The 22,639-nt window shown below is 50.4% G+C and overlaps 1 protein-coding gene across 1 annotated transcript in view; it reads left to right on the top strand.

The window, feature by feature from the left end:
- Positions 1–9,041: 9,041 nt before the first annotated feature.
- DCAF12 (DDB1 and CUL4 associated factor 12) overlaps positions 9,042–22,639 on the top strand; it is a 50,749-nt gene continuing 37,151 nt past the window's right edge. The window contains exons 1-3 of the mRNA XM_075932785.1: positions 9,042–9,470; positions 11,575–11,829; positions 21,874–22,080. Coding sequence (XP_075788900.1) covers positions 9,390–9,470; positions 11,575–11,829; positions 21,874–22,080 — 543 coding nt within the window. The 5' untranslated portion in view covers positions 9,042–9,389. The remainder of the gene's footprint in view (positions 9,471–11,574; positions 11,830–21,873; positions 22,081–22,639) is intronic.

Raw genomic sequence — 22,639 nt, 5'->3', positions numbered from 1 at the left:
GTGCAAGAACACGCTTGTAGTGTGGATGCTCTGCATGTTTTTGAGCAAAAACAGATGTTTTTTCGCAAAAACTCTGCAGTGTAGACGTAGCCATAAAGTACTGTGTAATAGATTTTCTCTCTGTGTGTGTAATACGATTCTAGTGTAAACAGGGTATGTTGTAGATTTATCTTGATGTAGCTGGTCAAAGCTTGTCTTAAGCTTCCCCTTCATGGCTTTAATGAACATTGAAGGTGCGTCTACACAGCACCCTAACTCGAAATAAGATACGCAATTTGTGCTATGCAAATTGTGTATCTTATTTCGAGTCTATTTCAAAAAATGCGCTATTTTGAGCCATCCCTTAACCCTTGTGCAACAAGGTTTACAGGAATGGTGAAATAGTGTGCCTGGTATTTCAAAAAATATTTTGAAATAACGGGTGCATTTCTAAAATGTGGGGTAGCTATTTTGGGATACCTCAGTATCCCGAAACATCTCCGCTGTGTAGACATACCCTAAGCGAACTTTTTATTACTGAAAAACCAACTCAGATGACTTAACACAGTTGAAGAAAGCATGTTCCATGGTCTGTGATAATAATTCCAAACAATTGCCCCATTGCAAGTGTGGGACTATGTCTACACTATACTTTGGTCGGTGCAAGTGACATCAGTCTACAACTGCGCTGCAAGCACCAGTTCTCCACCATACTCCCTGTCTCTACATGTGTAACCACTGAAATTTTCAACGGTTACATATTTATCTGAATAAATGCATTTTAATATCCATAGGATGTATCACAGTGTGCTATGAGTTACCATCTAGTACAGTACCTTTTGGGAACATTTCACAGTGTGTTGCGGGGTAGAAATGACTCACTTCCTCTATCCCATAACATCTTCTATAGCCAGGTTTTGTTCTTTGTTTTTTAAATCCCGTAAAGCTGCATGGCATTTTTTACTGTCCCCCTTCTATGACAGAAGCCTGGAGCCAGCAAATCTCAGCACTGTTTTCATAGTCACATACTATAAGACAGACCCAACAAAGAAAGCAACTGAATGCTTACAGCCAGCAGCTAAAACCTTTCCTACATATCATTTGCAACCTGTCATAGACGACGATCCCTCGGTCTCACAGACCTGGGAAGGCAGGCCAGTCCTCACAGACAATCTCCCAACCTGAGGCAAATATTCACCATCAACTTCACACTCTACAATAGAAACACTAATCCAGGAACCAATCCCTGCAACAAACCCATTGCCTGCTCTGTCCATACATCAAAACTAGTGAAACCATCATCATAGGACCTAACTACAAATGCTCATTCATGTGCACATCTAATTTTTACAATATATTTTGAAGAGTTTGTTTATGGATTTGTTTGTGCAAAATAAAGTCATATTTCATGATTACCTACAGATACCAAATTTTGCATAAACAATCCTGCCACTTAAATTAGCTGAATGCACTACTTTTTACACTGGAATATGCTGGGTGAAAGGTTTAAATGTTTTTGTTTTTTATTGGAAAAAAGTCATGACTATTATGATTAGAGTTCATAAAAAATATTTGATAACATAATTAAAATTGAGTTGCCTATTCAACTATCATTTTAGTCCAAAGAACATTTTTAACTGTTACAAATCACAAAATAATTCAAATTAGTTACGGAAAGACTAATGGAAGCTTTACGAGTTTCTGATTCAAATGTTCTATGTATGGTAATTACTCAATAAAATGAATAATGTTTGAAGTTGAAATCTTACAAGTTTTAAAGAGTTCCCTTTTGCCAGCACATTAATAAAAAATTCTCTGACATATTTCATTTCTTGAACTTTCCTATAAGTGTAATCTACTCAAAATGACTTTGCCCAGTGAATGACAGGCCTCACCTCCTAGCGTAATATATGCCATTATGTGTCAATAATGCCCCTCCGTCGTGTACATTGGACAAACTGGACTGTCGCTACACATAAGAACAGCTGTACTGGGTCAGACCAAAGGTCCATCTAGCCCAGTATCCTGTCTGCTGACAGTGGCCAGCACCAGGTGCCCCAGAGGGGGTGGACCGAAGACAATGATCAAGTGATTTGTTTCCTGCCATCCTTCTCCAGCCTCTGACAAACAGAGGCCAGGGACACCATTTCTATCCCCTGGCTAATAACCTTTTATGGACCTAACCTCCATGAAATTATCTAGCTTCTCTTTAAACTTTATTATAGTCCTAGCCTTCACAGCCTCCTCTGGCAAGGAGTTCCACAGGTTGACTACATGCTGTGTGAAGAACTTTATTTTATTAGTTTTAAACCTGCTACCCATTAACTTCATTTGGTGTCCTCTAGTTCTTCTATTATGGGAACTAATAAATAACTTTTCTTTATTCACCCTCTCCACACCACTCATGATTTTATAGACCTCTATCATATCCCCCCTCAGTCTCCTCTTTTCTAAACTGAAAAGTCCCAGTCGTTTTAAGAAGAATAAATGGACACAAATCAGACATTAAGAATGTCAACACACAAAATGTGGGGGAGCACTTTAACCTCCCTGGACACACAGTTTCAGATTTGCAAGTTGCCATTCTCAGGCAAAAAACCTTCAAAAACAGACTGCAAGAGGAAACTGCTAAGCTGGAATTCATATGCAAATTTGACACCCTAAACCAAGGTTTAAATAGACACGAAGGCTACGTCTACACTGGCGGCTTCTTGTGCAAGAACATCTTGTGCAAGAACCCTTGTGCAAGAACTCTTGTGCAAGAACATGTCCACACTGCCATGTGTTTTTGCACAAGAGCATCCATGGCAGTGTGGACGCTCTCTTGCGCAAGAAAGCTCTGATGTCCACAATGCCCAGAGCTTACACTTGTTAGAAAAGAGCGTAGCTCTTGCGCAAGAACTCTCTTCCCACGCTTTACTGTAAATCTTCTTGCGGAAGAGCAGGCGGGCAGTGTGGACACTCTGCAGAAGAATGGCAGTTCTTGTGCAAGAACCTGCCAGTGTAGACATAGTCATAGAGTGGTTCTTGCATTACAGTGGGTAAATTCCCAGTCAGGTACTCTAACCTTCCAATCACTGTTGAAGATGAGCCACATCCACTCTGATTTAATTAACACTGATGTCACCCTGCCTTCTCTGTACCCCTTTTTTTTCTTCAGCATCTGGGCTGTGTCTAGACTACATGCCTCCGTCGGCAGAGGCATGTAGATTAGACAGATCGGCAGATTATTTTAATCGCGGCTTCATTTAAATTTAAATGGCTGCCCTGCTCTGCCGATCAGCTGTTTGTCGGCAGATCGGGGCAGTCTGGACGCGCCGCGTCGACAAAGAAGCCTTTCTTGATCGGCACAGGTATGCCTCGTGAAACCAGGTTTACCTGTGCCGATCAAGAAAGGCTTCTTTGTCAGCACGGCGCGTCCAGACTGCCCCGATCTGCCGACAAACAGCTGATCGGCAGAGCGGGGCAGCCATTTAAATTTAAATGAAGCCGCGATTATTTTAATCGCGGCTTCATTTCCCTCTGCCGATCTGTCTAATCTACATGCCTCCGTCGACGGAGGCATGTAGTCTAGACACACCCCTGATGAAGTGAAGTTGTAGCTCATGAAAGTTTATGCACTCACTAATACTCTAATAATTTCATTAGTCTTTAAAATGCCACTGGACTCCTTGTTGTTTTTATTCTCATGAATGTTGCAAGTAATATGACATATGATTCTCCTGTATGTGCAGACCTGCAGGAAGAGCTTAGAGTTGCCAGATGGTTTCAACAAAAATACCAGGCACACTTGACATTACATCACAATCTACAGTACATCTTAGTTAGAAAATACCGGACATTTCTATTTGCTCAGTTTGTTTCCCGAACAGAAAGCTCAAATACTGGACTGTCCGGTTGAAAACCGGACACCTGGCAACCCTAGAAGTGCTACACCAACAATGGATGTGATTTCTTGGAGGACAGAGTGCTGAGCACAATTCAGGATCGTTGGTGGTGTTCATGGAGTAGGGTATGTCTTCAGTCAGGGGTGGGGCAAGGCAATTACAGGCCCCGCTCCCTAATTACAGGCCCCGCTGGGGGTAGGAGCTCAGCCCGGCCTCTTCACCCCCCTCATGCTGCCGCTGGAGAGGAGGCAGCGCTGGGGCTAAGGCTCCTCAGCAGAGCCGGCGCCAGAGGGGCTGCTTTCACAGCCATGCGGTCTGGGGCTAAGCCTGGAGGCGCTGCTACTCCGGTGCCTCTGGGGGTGGTTCCAGGCCACCCGGCAATGGTGCCTCCGGGGCTGGTCCCGGGCTGTGCAGCAGTGGCGCCTACGAGGCTGGCTCCGGGCCGCATGGCAGCAGTGCCTCTGGTACCGGCCCCAGGCCGCAGCGCTTCTGAGGCCTGCCCCAAGCCGTGTAGCCGCAGCAGTGTTGCCTCCGGGGGCAGCCCCAGGCTGTAGCGCGTCTGAGGCAGGGCAGCCTGTGGCTGCTGGCCCCGGAGGCCAGCCCCAGGCCGTGGCAGAGGCGCCTCCGGCCTCCCAGGCAGCCGGTGCCTTGGGGCTGGCTGTGTGGCTGTGGCAGCAGCACCTCTGTCATCCAGAGTGGCCTGTGGCCACGGTGCCTCAGGGGCAGCCCCGGATTGCATGGCCACAGCAACCGGCCTCCAGGACTGCATGGCCACGGGGCCTCCCTCTGGGGTGGCCGGGAACTCGTGGCTGCAGCTGTTGCTGCAAGGAAGCACGAAGCCAGGTACGGTTCCCCCTCATGTCCAGACCCCCCACCCCACCCCAATCCTGTCCCTTCCGTCCCCCACAAAGACCCAGTACCCCCTGCTTGTTCCGAAAACCTCCCTTGCTCCCTCCACTTGGCCAGACACTACTCCCAGCCTGCTTCTGCACCCCAGCGCCCTCCCACATCCTGCACCCCATCCCTATCCTACTTGCTGATAGCTCTGTCTCATGCACTGACCCCTCATTTTTGTCCCTACCCCAGAGCCTAAGGAGGTCCACAGAATCCACTAACTCCAGAACCCCAGAAAAGTAAATGTGATCTATGGGAAGCCCTGAACCTCAGTTTCCCCCTTCCCTTCCCCTCACCCTTTGAGGTTGGAGCACCAGAGGAGTGAGGTGTCTCAGTTGGGGCCACATCAGTGAGCGTTGGGGGGTTTTGGAGGAGTTTTTTTGTTTCTCATTTGTGTGGTTCCCAACTGATTTTTTTGTGGGTCAGTGACCCCAGACCCAAAAAGGGTTCCCCACCCCTCCCATAAATAAAGAAAACATTGAAACCTTTTGTGTTGGACATAATATGTTACTTTATTTTAAAAGTAGTTTGATAAACTAACATGAGAACGTTAAAACACTTAATCTGTTTCATAATTTAAATTAAACTGTTCTTACCAGCTGCAGCTGGTTCAGAAAATAAGGTCACTGTACCCAGCAGGATAGTTCTCAACCCCGACCCTTTTGGGTCGGCTGATGGCCACTTCCGAAATTTGTGAAACGGCCCCCCTTCCAAAATTATTGCCCACCCCTGCCTCAAGTACTGATATGCATTGTGTAATGTGTTGTGAACTAATAAAAGATTGTTTCATTTTCAAAAAATAAAAATGTAGTGCGTGGAAAACTAGCGCAAAAAACAGTCAATGCAATACAAATTTCTAATACAGATGGAGAGTAGTAGGAATAAGGATGTGGCTGGTGATGCCGTGGGGTAGAATGGGGAAGTGTGGCAAGCTGTTACTATGGAGCTCTCTAAAGACTGCAAAGGCTGGGAAGTCTGGGCTGTTTGGAGCTGTAGGTCTACAACATTTGGGTTTGCCAGCTGAGAAGACCCATTATGTCCTGGGGTGCATCTCCCTTCCCTTTTGACAGAGGGACTCCAGGGTCCGATGGGAGACTCATGATGGAGCATACACTGAAGTCAGATAGGTGGCTTGTGCTGGGGATGGAAGGGAACAGCACCAACCCTAACGGGTTGCAGGGCCCAAGACAACCCCTCCTCTGCCCTAGGCCCTGCCCCCTTTTCCCACTCTCAACTACCACTTCTCCCAAGCCCTCCATCCCTTCTGCCATTCCACCTCTTCCCCAAACCGAATCTCCCAAGCAGCACAACTCGGGGATTTACAGGGAGCCTGCCGCTGGCCGCAGGGGTCAGTCCCTTCTCTGCACTAACCAGCGGCAGTGGGAAGCAGAGCAACCCGCCCCCAGCACATTCTGCTCTACACCACTGGTTCTCTCAGTCACGTGCTTGGGGGAAGAGGACTTGGAGAAAGTACAGCCACCCCCCGAGTTGCGAATGGTCGAGTTATGACCAAAGCTCCCATGGAGCGGTCGTAAAGGCGGTCCCCGAGTTACGAACGCGACCCGCGCTTGCAAACAGCGCGGTCGCTATGTAACTCAATGGGGTCCGAGATACGAACGGATCGAGTTACGGCCAAGTGTTTGGTCTGTAACTCGTTCGTAACTCGGGGACAGGCTGTAGTCGAACCACCCCACACAGTCACCAGCCCGGGGAAGTGGAATGACACTGGCAGAGTGGAGCAGGCTGGGTCATTCCACTTCCCATCGCTGCCAGGAAATGCTGGGGCAGGCCTGGCCCCTGCTACTGACGCCAGGTCCCCTGCTAGTTCACCAAGACTTGCGGCACCTGAGGCAGTTACCCCAACTGTCCTATGACTGGGATGGCTCTGGGAGGGCTGCAGTGGAACACAGATGGGGGAAGAGATTCCCCAGAAGAGGGTCACACTAGGGAAAGACAGGGACGTCATGCTGGACACAGAGAGGCAGAAGGAGGTCATGCTGAGGTGGGACAGAAGGGGAACCTGGGTGGTGGGAATGGGGGGGGATCACGCCCAGAGACAGATGGGCTAGAAGGGTGGGAGCACCCTGTTGGTGAGGAGGAAGTGGGGAGTTATGCCAAGATGCAGATGGGCAGAAGAGGGGAGCAATCTGGGAATGAGAAGGGGTGGGGAGATCATGCCCAAAGACGGGTAGGCAAAAGGGGGGAGCCACATGGGGGTGAGGAGGGAGCAGCCTGAGGGTGAGGAAGGGGGCAGAAGGTGGAGCAGCCTGGGGGCTAGGAGGGGAGAAGAGGGAGGCCCCTGGGGATGAGGAGGGGGCCGAATGGGGAGAAGCCGGGGGGTGAGGAAGGGAGCAGAAGGGGGATCCCCCTGGGGGTAAAGAAGGGAGCAGAAGCGGGATCCCCCTGGGGGTGAGGGAGGAGGCTGAAGGGGGATCCCCCTGGGGGCTAGGAGGGGATGAAGGGGGATCCCCCTGGGGGTGAGGAGGGGGCCGAAGGGGGATCCCCCTGGGGGTGAGGGAGGAGGCTGAAGGGGGATCCCCCTGGGGCTAGGAGGGGCCGAAGGGGATCCCCCTGGAGGTGAGGAAGGAGGCTGAAGGGGGATCCCCCTGGGGCTAGGAGGGGCCGAAGGGGATCCCCCTGGGGGTGAGGAAGGAGGCTGAAGGGGGATCCCCCTGGGGGTAGGAGGAGCAGGAGAGGGATCCCCCTGGGGGTGAGGGAGGAGGCTGAAGGGGGATCCTCTGGGGGTGAGGGAGGGAGCAGAAGGGGGATCCCCTGGGGCTAGGAGGGGCCGAAGGGGGATCCCCCTGGGGGTGAGGGAGGAGGCTGAAGGGGGATCCCCTGGGGGCTAGGAGAGGGCCGAAGGGGGATCCCCCTGGGGGCTAGGAGGGGCCGAAGGGGGATCCCCCTGGGGGTGAGGGAGGAGGCAGAAGGGGGATCCCCTGGGGGTGTGGAGGGGGCCGAAGGGGGATCCTCCTGCGAGTAGGAGGGGCTGAAGGGGGATACCCCTGGGGGGTGAGGGAGGAGGCCGAAGGCGGGATCCCCCTGGGAGTGAGTAGGGGGCCGAAGGGGGATCCCCCTGGGGCTAGGAGGGGCAGAAGGGGGATCCACTGGGGTGAGGAGGGGGCCGAAGGGAGATCCCCCTGGGGGTGAGGAGGGGGCCGAAGGGGAATCCCCCTGGGGCTAGGAGGGGCTGAAGGGGGATCCCCCTGGGGGTGAGGAGGGAGGGGCCGAAGGGGGATCCCCCTGGGGGTGAGGAGGGAGGGGCCGAAGGGGGATCCCCCTGGGGGTAGGAGGGGCCGAAGGGGGATCCCCTGGGGGTGAGGAGGGAGGGGCCGAAGGGGGATCCCCCTGGGGGTAGGAGGGGCCGAAGGGGATCCCCTGGGGGTAGGAGGGGCCGAAGGGGGATCCCCTGGGGGTGAGGAGGAGGGGCCGAAGGGGGATCCCCCTGGGGGTAGGAGGGGCCGAAGGGGATCCCCTGGGGGTAGGAGGGGCCGAAGGGGGATCCCCCTGGGGGTAGGAGGGGCCGAAGGGGATCCCCTGGGGGTGAGGAGGGAGGGGCCGAAGGGGGATCCCCTGGGGGTGAGGAAGGAGGCTGAAGGGGGATCCCCCTGGGGGTAGGAGGGGCCGAAGGGGGATCCCCTGGGGGTGAGGAGGGAGGGGCCGAAGGGGGATCCCCGGGGGTAGGAGGGGCCGAAGGGGGATCCCCCTGGGGGTAGGAGGGGCCGAAGGGGGGATCCCCTGGGGGTGAGGAGGGAGGGGCCGAAGGGGGATCCCCGGGGGTAGGAGGGGCCGAAGGGGGATCCCCTGGGGGTAGGAGGGGCCGAAGGGGGATCCCCCTGGGGGTGAGGAGGGAGGGGCCGAAGGGGGATCCCCTGGGGGTAGGAGGGGCCGAAGGGGGATCCCCTGGGGGTGAGGAGGGAGGGGCCGAAGGGGGATCCCCTGGGGGTAGGAGGGGCCGAAGGGGGATCCCCTGGGGGTGAGGAGGGAGGGGCCGAAGGGGGATCCCCCTGGGGGTAGGAGGGGCCGAAGGGGGATCCCCCTGGGGGTGAGGAGGGAGGGGCCGAAGGGGGATCCCCCTGGGGGTAGGAGGGGCCGAAGGGGGATCCCCCTGGGGGTGAGGAGGGAGGGGCCGAAGGGGGATCCCCCTGGGGGTAGGAGGGGCCGAAGGGGGATCCCCCTGGGGGTGAGGGAGGGGCTGAAGGGGGATCCCCTGGGGGAGGGGTCACGCCCAGAGCTAGTGGGTGTGGCCTTGGCAGAGCAGACGGAGATCACGTGGGGGAGGGGCTCAGCTCACACCCTGCGTTGCCTTCTTGGGCGGCCCGCGCGGGGCCTTGTGGGTTCAGGGTTGAGTCTCTCCCCGCCCCGGTCTCCTAGCAACCGCGTAGGGGCGGGGCGCTCGCTCCCCCCGCCATGGCTCGGCAGTTGCTAGGAAACCGCGCGACGGGAGCACTGCCGTAAACTGATCCACGGGGCGTAAAATGCCGTGAAGCCCGGCCGGCTGGGCCTACGGGCGGTGCGAGTGACCCGGCCCAGCTCCCCGCACTTATATGCCCCGTCCCCCGGCGGCCGCCTCACCCTCCTGCTCCATGTGGGGCCCGGGCCGGGGCCTCGGTGTCTCCCCCGCCTACTATGGCCAGGAAAACAGTTAGCAGGAAGCGGAAAGCGGCGGCTGCCTCGGCGGCGGCGCCCGGAGGACTCCGGGGGGAGCAGGTAACGGGGGGGGGGGAGGGGAGTTCTGGGAGGGGGCAGGTGACTGGGGGGGAGGGGAGTTCTGGGAGGGGGCAGGTGACTGGGGGGGGGAGGGGAGTTCTGGGAGGGGGCAGGTGACTGGGGGGGGGAGGGGAGTTCTGGGAGGGGGCAGGTGACTGGGGGGGGGAGGGGAGTTCTGGGAGGGGGCAGGTGACGGGGGGGGGAGGGGAGTTCTGGGAGGGGGCAGGTGACGGGGGGGGGAGGGGAGTTCTGGGAGGGGGCAGGTGACTGGGGGGGGGAGGGGAGTTCTGGGAGGGGGCAGGTGACTGGGGGGGGGAGGGGAGTTCTGGGAGGGGGCAGGTGACTGGGGGGGGAGGGGAGTTCTGGGAGGGGGCAGGTGACGGGGGGGGAGGGGAGTTCTGGGAGGGGGCAGGTGACTCGGGGGGGAGGGGAGTTCTGGGAGGGGGCAGGTGACTCGGGGGGGGAGGGGAGTTCTGGGAGGGGGCAGGTGACGGGGGGGGGAGGGGAGTTCTGGGAGGGGGCAGGTGACTCGGGGGGGGAGGGGAGTTCTGGGAGGGGGCAGGTGACTCGGGGGGGGGAGGGGGCAGGTGACTCGGGGGGAGGGGAGTTCTGGGAGGGGGCAGGTGACTCGGGGGGGGAGGGGGCAGGTGACTCGGGGGGGGGAGGGGAGTTCTGGGAGGGGGCAGGTGACTCGGGGGGGAGGGGGCAGGTGACTCGGGGTGGGAGGGGGAGTCAATAGCGGGGATGGGATGGGGAGGTTGCCGGGGGGGCCGGGTACCGGGGGGGGGGGGGGCCTCCAGGGCTGCCGGGATTCCTGCAGGGGCAGCGGCTCACGGGGACATGAAGCGGCTCTGCCTGGGGAGCAGGCAGTCGAGCCCCCCCCGACTCGTGGGTGCAGGGGAGAGGCCACGTCGCGGGGGTGTCCGGGTAGCAGGGGAAGGGCAGGGTCCAGGGCAGCGCTGGCCGGGGGGGAGGGTGCAGGTAGCCGGCCCCCCAGGCAGGTGTCGGCTCTCGGGAGAGAAGCGGAGGGGGGGGGCGGGTTTCATCCCCGGCCGGGGGGGGGGGGAACTAGGTGCTGGGACCAGCTGGCCCCGGGGGGCGGGGTGCCAATCGACCGCACGGGTCAGGCCCGGCAGCCCGGGGAGGCTTGTAACCGAGGTGTGGCGCCAGCTCGGTGCCGGCGTTGTGCGCCCGGGGGGAGAGGCTGGCCCCTGGCTAGCCTGCGGCGGGGCGGCTGTCGGACGGGAGCCAGGTTACCCCGCCTTGCTGACCTTCACCGCGGGCCTGCTGCTCAGGCATGTGGGGCCCCGCCGTGTCCGCTGGCGGGGGGGTCAGGCGGTCCCGGGCGGGGTGCCTGGGGGCCACCCCCACATCCCAGCGGCGCTGCGGGCTCCGGCTGCTGCCCGTGTTCTGGTTCCATCGTTCGAGCCCTGTAACCGACTCGCACTCCGGGGCTGGGGCGGAGGGAGGTGGGCGCTGCTGCCCCGTGTAGGAAACGCTCTAGCCTGTCTCCTGCTAAGCCCACCCCCCTCCCCTCTTCAGTCACGGGCAAGCCAATAGTGCTAGATGCTCCGGAGTGATTGTAAACGCAGTGGGAGGAAGTGCTTCGGAGCTCAGGTTACCACTCAGGTCGGTATTGAGCCAGGCTGTGCAGTTTAAAAACCCCCACTCATTTCGAGGGCCCATATTTGCTGGAACCCACCTGCAGCAATCTGGATTTGATACAGTTCAGTCAAAAATCATAGAATTAAACTTGTTAGACTATCTTGACCAGGGGACATTTTCAGCTCTTTGAAAGTGCCTTGGGATTTTCTGTTCCTCAAGGCATCTTTTAAATTTCATTTGAACAGCAACACCCTGCAGTCAGAATTGGCCTCAGCTTCTTTACATCATCCCTGCAAAAACAGTTGTCAAACAGATATGTATTTTAAAATCCTTAATATCACTGAAGGTTATGCTGGGATGGGTTTAATCCTCTTGTGTAGTATTTTAGGGCCAGTTACAAGAGTTCGTTCATTCATTGGTAGCTTCCTTTTTAATATAGAATCATACATTATTTAAAATATACTGTAACTACAGCATTGAATTTGATTGTCATTCACAGTATGGCTGGGATCACTCAGCTCACAAAAGGAAAAGACTCCCCCCAGTAAAAAAGTCTCTGGTGTACTACCTGAAAGGCAGAGAGGTTCGGATGCAAAACGAATCCAGCTACCACCGGTTGTTGCATGGATATGCAGCACAGCAACTTCCCAGTCTCCTGAAGGAGAGAGAATTTCATCTTGGGACTCTTAATAAAGTTTTTGCATCTCAATGGTTGAACCACCGACAAGTGGTGTGTGGGACAAAATGCAACACAGTAAGTCTTGTTTTTTCTTTGATAATTACAACTATTATTTTTATGCATGGCCTGTATGTATATTCAGCCTCTCTCCTTTTCCATCAGAGGTGTTCACTACTTTTAATGTTGGAAAAACAATGGCACAATTGAGTTCTGGTTTCTGTCATGAGGATGGCAAGATCTGTTAATGATTGGCTTTTGTGGAAGGTAGCTGTAGAGGTAGGCCAATTTAGTAACTAAAGCTAATAATAAAATAAGGTTTCATTTCCATTTCTCATTATTCATTGTTGTATATGTTGCTTTATCTGTACCATATTCTGTAAGTGCATTTAAAGGGGCATTGAAGATAAAAATTATACCCCTAAATGCAAACATTTTTCTTTTATGGTCATAAACTGCTAAACTCAATTTTAAATATCTTTTTTTTTTTTTCCATTTTAGTTTACTTCTGCTAGTTTTGTTCCACGTGAGCATTTAAATTAGATTACAGGTTGCAACTCTGTAAACTGAGACTCTGGTCCAGTAAGATCCATGGTCTGGAAAGACCATGGATATTCTAGGATCAGAGTCCTGATGGAGGGCTGGCACCCGAGAGCTCTGCGGGCCAACAAGGAAGGGAATGCCGGCAACGGGCTGGCTGGCATGGGGGCCGAGAGTCTGGTGTGTGGCAACAGGGCCAGAAATGACTTCCCTGATCCGGGACTGATCAGATCCCAAGGGTGCAGGACCTGGGATGTCCAACCTGTAGTTAATGTTGTTAGTTTCTGCTGAAGTGAAACACTTTAAGGTGCTTAGTAGTACAGCATTTGGATTTCAAATGCTGCAGACAGGGCCGGCCCACAACATTTTGGCCCCCTGAAGCAGGGAGCTCAAATGACGCCCCCGTGCCCCCTCGCTTGGGCCAAAACTTTGAAAAGTCTCAATTCTGTCTTCTTCCGGTTCTATTCCTCTCACGGTACTGCTCTGCTACCTACCCCAATAAAGGAGAACTAACGACTTAAAATGCCTTGTTCAAAAATTTTAAGTAAACACTTAACTTTCAGAAAAGAGAGAAAGATATGCACCAGCAGCAGACACAATTTTCTACTCTCTGGGTCCTAGTGGCGCACCCCTCCCCCCACAGTCTGGCACCTGAGGTGGCCACCTCAGTTGGCCTCATCGTAAGGCCAGCCCTGGCTGCAGACTATGAAAGTGAAATGTTTGAAGAAAATAGATACCTAAACATTTCTATTTTTGTTAGATGAAATCCTGGTTTCATGGAAGTCATTGCAAAAATCTGACTAAATTGGGGCCACGAATGCACACATCATGCTATATGAAGCACTGTGGAGAAATGTTGGCCTTCTGCTAAGTTAAGGGGACTCTCAAAGTGCTGGAACCAAAAGCTATTATGTCCCTTCTCAATCTTTTTTACAGATTAAACAAATCCCAGTACTTTCAATCTTCTCTCATTGGTCATGTTCTCTAGACCTTTAATCATTTTGTCGTTCTGCTCTGGACCTTCTCCAAGTTGTCCATATTTTTCATGAAAGGTAATGCCAGAACTGGATGCACATAACTCGAGTTGTGACCTAATCAGCGCAAAGCAGAAGAATAACTACTTGTCTGGCTTACAGTTGTCATAGAATGATTCTCTCTTCCCCCCCCCCCCCCCCCTTCCCCAGCAGTGTCGCATTGTTGATTTGTGGTTCACTTTGACCCCTAGATCATTTTTGGTAGTACTTCTCCCTAGGTAGTCATTTCATATTTTGTATGTGTGGAACTGATTGTTCCTTCCTAAGTGGAGTACTTCATATTTGTCCTTATTGAACTTCATCCTGTTTACCTAAGACCATTGCTCCAGTTTGTCCAGATCATTTTGAATTCTAATCCTATCCTCCAAAACACTTGCAACTTGCTTGACATTATCTGCAAACTTTGTAAGTGTACTCTCTATGCCATTATCTAAATTACTAATGAAGATATTGATTAGTCTCAGAACTAATTCCTGCAGAACCCTACTCATTATGCCCTTCCAGCATGACTGTGAACCACTGATAACTATTACCAGAGACGAGGAGTCCTGTGGCACCTTATAGACTAACAGATTTATCGGAGCATAAGCTGTCATGGTCAAAGACTCATTTCGTCAGATGCATACATCTGATGAAGTGGGTCTTTGCCCACGGCAGCTTATGCTCCGATAAATCTGTTAGTCTATAAGGTGCCACAGGACTCCTCATCGCTTTTGCGGATTCAGACTAACAGATACCCCTCTGATACTATTACCAGAGAGTTGTAATCCAACCAGTTACGCACCCTCTTGACAGTAGTTCCATCCATAATGAGAACTAGTGCCTAGTTGCATAAACTAAAATAGCTTCATCTACTACATATTTGAGAGAGTTTGTCCGTCGAAGTTCTCCTCCTAAATAGTAAGAGTTAGGAACACCATATTTGATATGCAGCTTCCTCTTACCATAGCTTAAAGCATGGTAAGGGTTTGGCTGTGCCAGGACTATGGGATGTGCCTAGAATGTGACTGATTTCTTATAACACAGAAAGAGAGGGGTCTGCTCGCAGGGCCAGTTATACTGTATAATGACCACTAGGGAGTAGCAAGGGGCCAGAGAGAGGGACCGGGATAGCTCTAACCCTGTTGGGCAGCAGAAGGCAGGAGTAGGGAAAGGGGCAACTCTCTCTCTATATATTTTTCTTTGTCTTCCTGTGAGACAGCCTGTCCCTCCTCCCCTAGTTGTGCCTGCTGGAGCTGCCAAAACCATGGACAGCTGCTTCAGTGGGCTGGGTTTGTCCTCTCCCTGAGGTAGTCTGCATACTGAACCCCTCATCTCCAGCCACAGCCACGCCTCTCCCTGCCATGCACCCTTTAGGGAGGGTGGTGGGGGAGCTGAACCTCTATCCCAGATTCATACAGAGATATTGCTGACCCAAGAAATGCCAGCTAAATCTTCGAGTAGCTTAAAATCACTCTTGAGCAGAGCCTAACAATGCCTTGTCCTTGCTCCACTTCAATTCTTCCTGCTCTGGGACTGCTGTTGGGTATGGATGGAAGAGTTTAAACTGTTAACAGGTGAACTGTTAAGATGCTTATTGGTTCTGGTAAATGGTTAAACTGCTGGGGGCCCATGTGGCTGCCCATGGAGCTTGTTTAACTGATTTAAATTTTAATTGGTTAAAATGTTAACCTTTTTTTAGGAGTTTTTACATTCCTACTGCTGGGACGTTTACATGAAGGAGACTTAGCAAAACACAACAAATCCTTAAAGTGTGTGTCCTTCTTTGCATGAGAATTGTAGGATGGGACTGCAGCAATCTTTGTTTCAGTCTGCATTTATCCGTATATTACAAAAGTACAAATAGGCTGCTGCCTTGTTAGCAGAGTTTTGTGCTAACCTTTGGGGAGGTATAAATGCCGGAGACTAATGAGGACGATTTAAATGTCCATATGAAGCACAGGCAATATTCTTTATTAAGAGAAAAAGCAAAAGATGGAAGGCAACATTGCTTCTTCATGTTTGTGAAACCGTAAGGAAATGCAAAACTAAAGGTTTTTATGGCACTTCAACTTGTTCACTTAATAGTCAATTTTAATGGGGTTTTAAAGAGGGGTATTAAGTAGTGGTTAATGAACTGATCAAATAGTCGATAGAATTAGTCTATATGGGGCGGAGGGTGCTTGCTGCTGCTGCAGCTCTGTGTTTTTAACGTAGTAAGAGCTGCTGGGCTCTTACTACATGTAAAATGTCCTGCCCCCAGGATCTAACCCCACTGCAGCTCTGCGAATCGGGGCTGAGCAGTCCTGGCTCGTGCTTGCTTCGAGACTGCTGCGGCTCTGCCTCTCTTGAACCCCTGCACCATGGATATGGTGATTTGGGGAGGGGAGGGGAGAATTGGCTTTTAAGTGGGCTCCCTCCCCCTCCCCCTGCACAGGCTCCTGCTCCTCCTTCCCCTCCTCCTGCATCTGATACAGATGCAGGAGCCTATGCATGTCGGGTAGTTGACTATTGACTAGTCATTTACATCTCCATTTAAAACTGGGGATGTAAACAGCGGATAAAAATATTAATGGTGTAACTGACACAAATTCCACCAGTCAAATGGTTAACAGCTCCTGCCCCATGAAGAGTTTAACCTGTAAGGGATAATGGATGAGCATGAACTTATTAGTTAACTGTTTTGACTGATTAAGCTCTTAAATCCGTAGTTTTAAACAGCACATTTAATGAGACAATCAGGGCAAAAAAGTCTTGCATGCACTTGTCTATTATTCATGCACTTTAGTCAAGTTAACGGATTCCCACAAAGGGTTAAATTGTGCCCTGTTGAATGTAGATCTGAAGTAATTCATTGACTTGAGTTGTTTGTGGTTCACATTGGTGTAAGGGATTTAGCTCCTATTGTTCACTGTAATGAAAACTTCTACATCACACCAACAGCTTTTTGCTGTTACATAAGATGGCTTTGGCTAGATCCTAAAATGAAAATGTATTGACACAGTGTTAACCGTGTCTGTTTTTGATGAACCTGCAATGCCTATGTTTGGTCACTTCCTAAGCAATGTTGTAAGGAATAGAGACTGCGGTGTCTGTTGCTATAACAACTGTCAAATACAGAAGTAACTTTTTGTTGGTCTCTCTTCTGGATTCTTAATTTTTCCTATAAATACCCTGTACAGCTTCTTGCATCTCTAAGAGCTTAATTGTTGTACTTAAATAGTGTGGATTTCACAATTGGCAAATTTTATTTAAAATTTGGCATCTATTTTATGTGTTAAAATATGAGAGGATCCTATCCTAATGTCTCTACCCAAACGCAAGCATGCAATAATTATGACTTCTCTGGGGCGAGTTCTTACTTTGTCATGATTGTATGTTGATGAGCATAAGGAGGACTCCAAGTGTCACCTGCAATAGACATAAACAAATACAGCTAGCAACTATCACCCTACCCTGCAACTTTGGGTGCTTTTCAAGCCTTCATTTTCAATGTAAAGTATTTTTACTGGGGGGGGGGGGGGGAATCCCGGGTTTTACAAAAAGTGTGGGGGGGTTTCTGACTCTTTTTTTACCTTTTGTATCATTGAAATATATTACAATAACTTGGTTTTTGAGGACACCCCACCCCTCCCCTCTGTGGGATGGGTGAGGGAGTGGGGGCCAAGGGCAGGGGAAGCGGAGGCTGGGGTGAAGGGGTAATGGGGGAATTAGGGACTGGGGTGCGATCAGGTCAGGCTCAGAGGGTTGGGGGTTTTTTGGAGTAGTTTTTGCTTTTCACTTGTGTGGTCCCCACTTGACACTTTTTTCTATGGGTCAGTGGCCTTTGAACCCCCAAAAATTTCCCACCCTGCCATAAATAAAGAAAACCCACCCCCACCTCACCCATTTCCCTGACCACCTCTCCCAAGATTGGATCAGTGCTGGCTTCCTGCGAGGTGGGGGGGGTGGTGGAATGGGATGATGAGGCTCTGTGCCGTTTCCAGGGAAGCGCACGCACGCTGCTCCTCCCCTCCCCACGGGAAAAGCCAGAGCGGAGTCCCGGGCAAGAGACTAAGCGGGGCGCATGGTGGAGAGAGTCCCTCCTGCCATCCCGGGAGAGCAGCACAGCCCAGGGGTGTTAAATCTTGGCACACCTCTTCGGAAAGGTTGCTGACCCCCATGCTATGGCATAGACACAGAGACTGGTTTGTATTCCAGTCTCTCTTGTGAAGGAGTCCTACCAGTTTGAGAGTTGACTTTTTCATAAAGACCTATGATGAGTTTAAAGAGCGAGGGCTAATGCATGATCTTACAGTAAGCCACTTTGTGTTGTGGTTTGACAGACTTACTGTCCGCTCTGTGATTTCACTTTTCAGCAACGCAGTCAGTCAACAAGAAATTCAAATGCTGACACAAGTAGCCAAAATGCATCTGAGTTTATACAGAGCTAGCAGTGTTCATTCCTTCAAGAGTTTAAAAGAATTGCTGTGCAAAATGAGTTAATCTGTTTTTATCAGACAAGGAACTATGCGATCAGTCAGTGTACATGCACAAGCCTGGGACCATATAAAATTAAGTTTGTGTCCACTTAGGCTGTTTATAAAAAGTACACTAACTAGAGAGTCCCACACTTTATTGGCTGTATAGTCCAGCCTACTTAAACAATGAGAGAAGCGTATTGATCTCTTGTCTATGATGCATACACAGCATCAGTATGCCAAAGATACATCTTCAGCACTAAATGAGCTGCCTGAGGTTCATAGTCCTCTCATGCCAGTGGAAATCAGATTTTCCTATTTTTTTCCAGTTGGCAAAACTATTGATTTTTGAGGACTGTTGATGCATAGAGCATTCTCTGGCGTTTATCAGATGGAGTGTTCAAAATGTATTGTATTACAGACTGAAAAATACCATTGACTTGTCCTTGCTTAACCCAGCTAAACATTTTTGGTTACAAATATAAAATGGGGCGTGCAAGTCGTGTAGGTGTGTTTAATGCACTGGTGAGTGTGGCTTCCCTTCTTGCTCTCTCTGAAAAGCAGGTAAAGAATTAGAATGGAACTGACAGAAGAACCTGTCAACTGATTTAAGTACTTCATTAGGAGAGGAATGATGGATTGTGTGACAGAGGCACTAACCTGTGTCTCTGGAGTTTTGGCTTCAACTTCTCTCTGCCAAAGGCATAACTGTGACCTTCGAGCAGCTCTCTTAATTGCTGTCTGCCTCCGTTTTTCCACTGTGAAGTGGAGCTCATTCCCTTGCATGGTCCGGTTTGATTGTAAGCTCTATGAGGTAGGAGCTGTCTCCCAAGTGCATGTGTGTCACTAGTACAATGAAGCCCTGATTGTTGCTGGGGCTTGTTAGATGCAATTGTAATACAAATTCTGAAGAATGCATAAAGTTAGTAATCAAAGAAGGCACAATGAGATGGGTCAAATGCAGCCAGACCTAGAGCTCTGTAAATCTGTGGATATCTCTGGCCATGTTTGTGAATCACGGATTGAAAGAATGCGGATAGAAGTTTTGTATCTGTGTGGGACTTCAGCTATAGTATCCATAAGCTAAAGAGGTATCGTCCCAGCACTCCATGTTTATAGCGACCCAGGCATTCTCTTCTTGCTCCTTGAGCAGCATAGACATCACCGCTTATACCCCTGATTCAGAGATAAGGAATCCTAAACAGTCTGTTGGGTCATCCAGTTTGTTTGTTCCCCATTGAACAGCTCGAGTCCGCTCCATTTGATACATATTAGGTGTGGTCCTTTGTTCTTGGTGGCTGCCAGAGCATTGTTTTATCTGGTTAAAGCTTGGCTGCGAAGTTACTGCATGCTGGCAGTAGATCCAAATCACTGCTTCGTACAGGTATACACACGTTCAAGTATAGGCAGCTATCCAGTGCTTAGCGTAACTGAACAAGCTTGCCCATCGTGGTTTTTGAGCCCCAGACCAATGTGAAAGTTCACCTCAAAAGTAATTTGAGAGCAGGATCCTCTTACTTGAGGTGAGAAGGGAAAAATCACTACAGTTGTGTAGAGGAGCCATTCTGGAACTTTAACCATCGTAGAGACCAGACTGCATAGTCACTGGGAAGAACATTTGCGTCCATACTTTAATTTTCAGTCACAAAGATGTCCTGGGTTTGTTTGGGACATTTGGCACATGATGATGGGGGAGTGGGGCATTTCTGACCTAATGGTCAGATGCTATAATTTGCTGGATTTCTAAAAAGTATGGAACTGAAAGCAACTAATTATTTAACACCTGGAATGCATGCATAATGGACGTGGCTGTCTATCTTCCCGTGTTGTGCACTGTTTAACAGCAGCGAATCCATCTTTCTGGCTGTATTAAAACCAATTCAATAGAAATGTCAGTGGCTGCATTTAGCTTTCTGTTGGTTCTTTCTAGTCCTGTGCTTCTATATGTGGTGATTATTCGATTATGAACCAATGTAGTGAAACCAGAAAGACCTGTTGCCGATGGTGCAAATTGAAAATTGGACATTGTAGGGATGTTACATTTAGATTGATTAACTAGTCATATTAGTCTATAAGAGTGCCTCCACCTTTGAACTGTAGCAAGAGCCCTTCTGGGCTCTTGCTACAGTTCAAAAGCGGAAGCCCCGCAGGGAGCACTGGGCCAGTGCGGGACTGGCCCCATGCTCCCTCTGGCTCCTGAGCCTTTAAAATGTACAAGAGCCCTGCTGAGGTTCTTGTACATTTCAAAAGCAGAATCACAGCAGAAATGACACAGCAGAGACTGCTTCAGTCCCCACTCATGTTGTTTCCTGCTGTGTCTCTACCTCCTCTGCCCCCAGCTCCTGCCCACCCCTTTTCTGCCTCTGATAGATGCAGCAAGGGGAAGAGAACAACTAGTCACATCGTTAGTAACTATCCAATGAGCATAAACTTATCGGATAGTCAACTAGTTGCTTACATTCCTAGGCCACTGCTTCCTCTCTTCACATCTGTCTCCATGATAGTCTTAGCTACTATGGTAAATGGGTAACTTCATATTGGCTAAAATGTGTACGGTACCCCAAAGAAATAGTCCCTGCCTGTAAGAGCTTACAGTCTACAGTTTAGATTCAGATCCTTATCCCCAGTATGCTGGGGGGAGAGGGAGAACCAGAAATGTAGAACAGGCCTGAGAACAGACTCCTACAGAAGGAGAGTAGGGGACTGCCACAGGCTCATAGCTGCAAATCCGCTGGTCAGACTCTGGAAGGGAGAAGGAGCATAAATCAGGCGATTCGTGGTGCTCTGAAGGTGTTAGGAGGGTCGGGGAGGGGTAGGAAACATAGTCTCCTGTGCCCCAGTGTGTGAGGCAGGCAAATGCGCCCCAGTGGGCTGTGGGATGCAGGTTACCGACTACTGGTCACTGAGATGGAGGGCCACTTGTGCAGCTCGTTGGCTGTTCTTGGTTGCCCATGGCTGCTGTAAAATCCACGACTGCGTTAAATGCTGTGGGGTTAATGCCGTTGTTTACCATTTGATGTTACTAGGAAACGGAAAAGAATTTCTGCGAGAAGTGATGAAGAAATGATACGTAAACATAAACTGCATTCTAAGCACCAGAAACTATGCTCTCCCCATCCTAGAATTGTCTGGCAAAGAGTGATCACCTCGAACATTTTCCCTCTTCTTTTCCCATTCCATTAATTCAGTTCCTTAAAAGCCTTGATACCATGTCTTTGAGTTAGGCAACCCTGGCTTGGCCATGCCAGCTTGCTTGGGCTAAGGTTCAGTCAAATTGTGGGATCTGACTGCAATTCAATAGTCCTTCAGCCTGAGCCCTGGTAGGGATATAATCTACTAGTCAACAAGTTACTTCCCCCTCTCCTGCTGCCTCTAACACAGGCACCGGGGCGGTGCTGGGGGAGCCGGCTTAAAAGCTGGCTCCCCCCAACACTGTCTCTGTGGGGGTGGTGGGGAGGCAGAGGTGCAGTGGGGAATTCGTATTAATAGGGACTAAAGCAGTCCCCACTTGTGTAGGGTCCCCACTGCTGCACCACTCCCTTTTGAAATGTACAAGAGCCTGGGCAACTCTTGAAATGTCCATGAGCCACGGAAGCTCTTGTACATTTCAAAGGCAGAGGTGCAGCAGAGTGCCCCTCTTATCAAGTAATCCAGTAGTGGATGGAAATTCCATTGATACTCAAATATTGATTTATCAGCTAATTAACATGCCTAAGTCCAGGGAGTTTGAGTCAGGCAGCATGGGCCAGCTGAAGGAGTGTAATTGCAGTATAAACAGACCCTACGTGAGCTGTGTTCAGACATAAAGGAACAGTCAAATGAACATTTGTTGAATGTTGGTCAAAAGTAACACCTAAAAAATTAATTTTTAAACAACTGATTTTTTTAAGGTAATTTTGTCCCTTTATAATCACACATGTTGCATTTCTTTAAACTATTTTTTTGTGGTTTAGCTTTGAATGTAAGCACACCATTGTGAGAACGGACAATGTTCTAACTCTGATCACGAGTGGATCAAGTGACCTGCCATTTTGTTTCTCTTCAAATTTATTATGTGAATTTGGTTTGATGGCTCTGTTTCTAAAACTTCAGGTATGTCTGTCTTTCAGCTCTTTGTGGTTGATGTTCAGACGGGTCAAATTACGAAGATTCCTATCCTGAAAGATCGAGAACCTGGCATGGTAAACCAACAGGGCTGCGGTATTCATGCAATTGAGCTGAACCCTTCGAGGACGCTCTTGGCTACAGGAGGGGACAATCCAAATAGCCTTGCGATTTATCGTCTGCCTACGCTTGATCCTGTCTGCGTGGGAGATGTAAGTTAGCATATTTGGGAAAGGTGCAGAGTCACTCAATAGGTATTACAGTGAAGTGTCAAAGGTTGAAAATATCACTTCCTGCAGAATTGAAATTGTCCGGGGGAACGCACTGGAGATATGAACACACATTTCTGTTTAATGTGGTCTGTGCACGTCTTTAAAATATTCCTTTTAATCTGGAAGAGTGAACAGGCAAAGAGTGGAAAGCATGAGTCTGTTCTACTGATTTTGGGTTTTTGATTCTGTCTTTAAGCAGTCTCTTCTCAGGAAGGCTTCACTGTAGAAACCACCCCTCCCCCCAATCCATTTAGAAGAGCGCAAGTGTTACCCTTCTGTTAGAAATTAGCAACACCCTAACTTGCTAATGGAGGTCACTGAAGCATAAACCAGGCTGTTCAGCATATGAACTGTATTGAGAAATGAAACTGGGAGATGATACTGTGCATGGTTCTTCCCTAGCCCAATGTGACATGCAAATGGATTCTGAGGGTTGGTTCTAACTCTGTATTTCTTGCCAGCATATGATGTAAAGTTCAACTGTACCATGCTCCATTTA

This window comes from Pelodiscus sinensis, chromosome 6 (genome assembly GCF_049634645.1).
Source record: "Pelodiscus sinensis isolate JC-2024 chromosome 6, ASM4963464v1, whole genome shotgun sequence".
Taxonomy (NCBI): domain Eukaryota; kingdom Metazoa; phylum Chordata; order Testudines; family Trionychidae; genus Pelodiscus; species Pelodiscus sinensis.
This window is presented reverse-complemented; position numbering and strand designations above follow the sequence as displayed.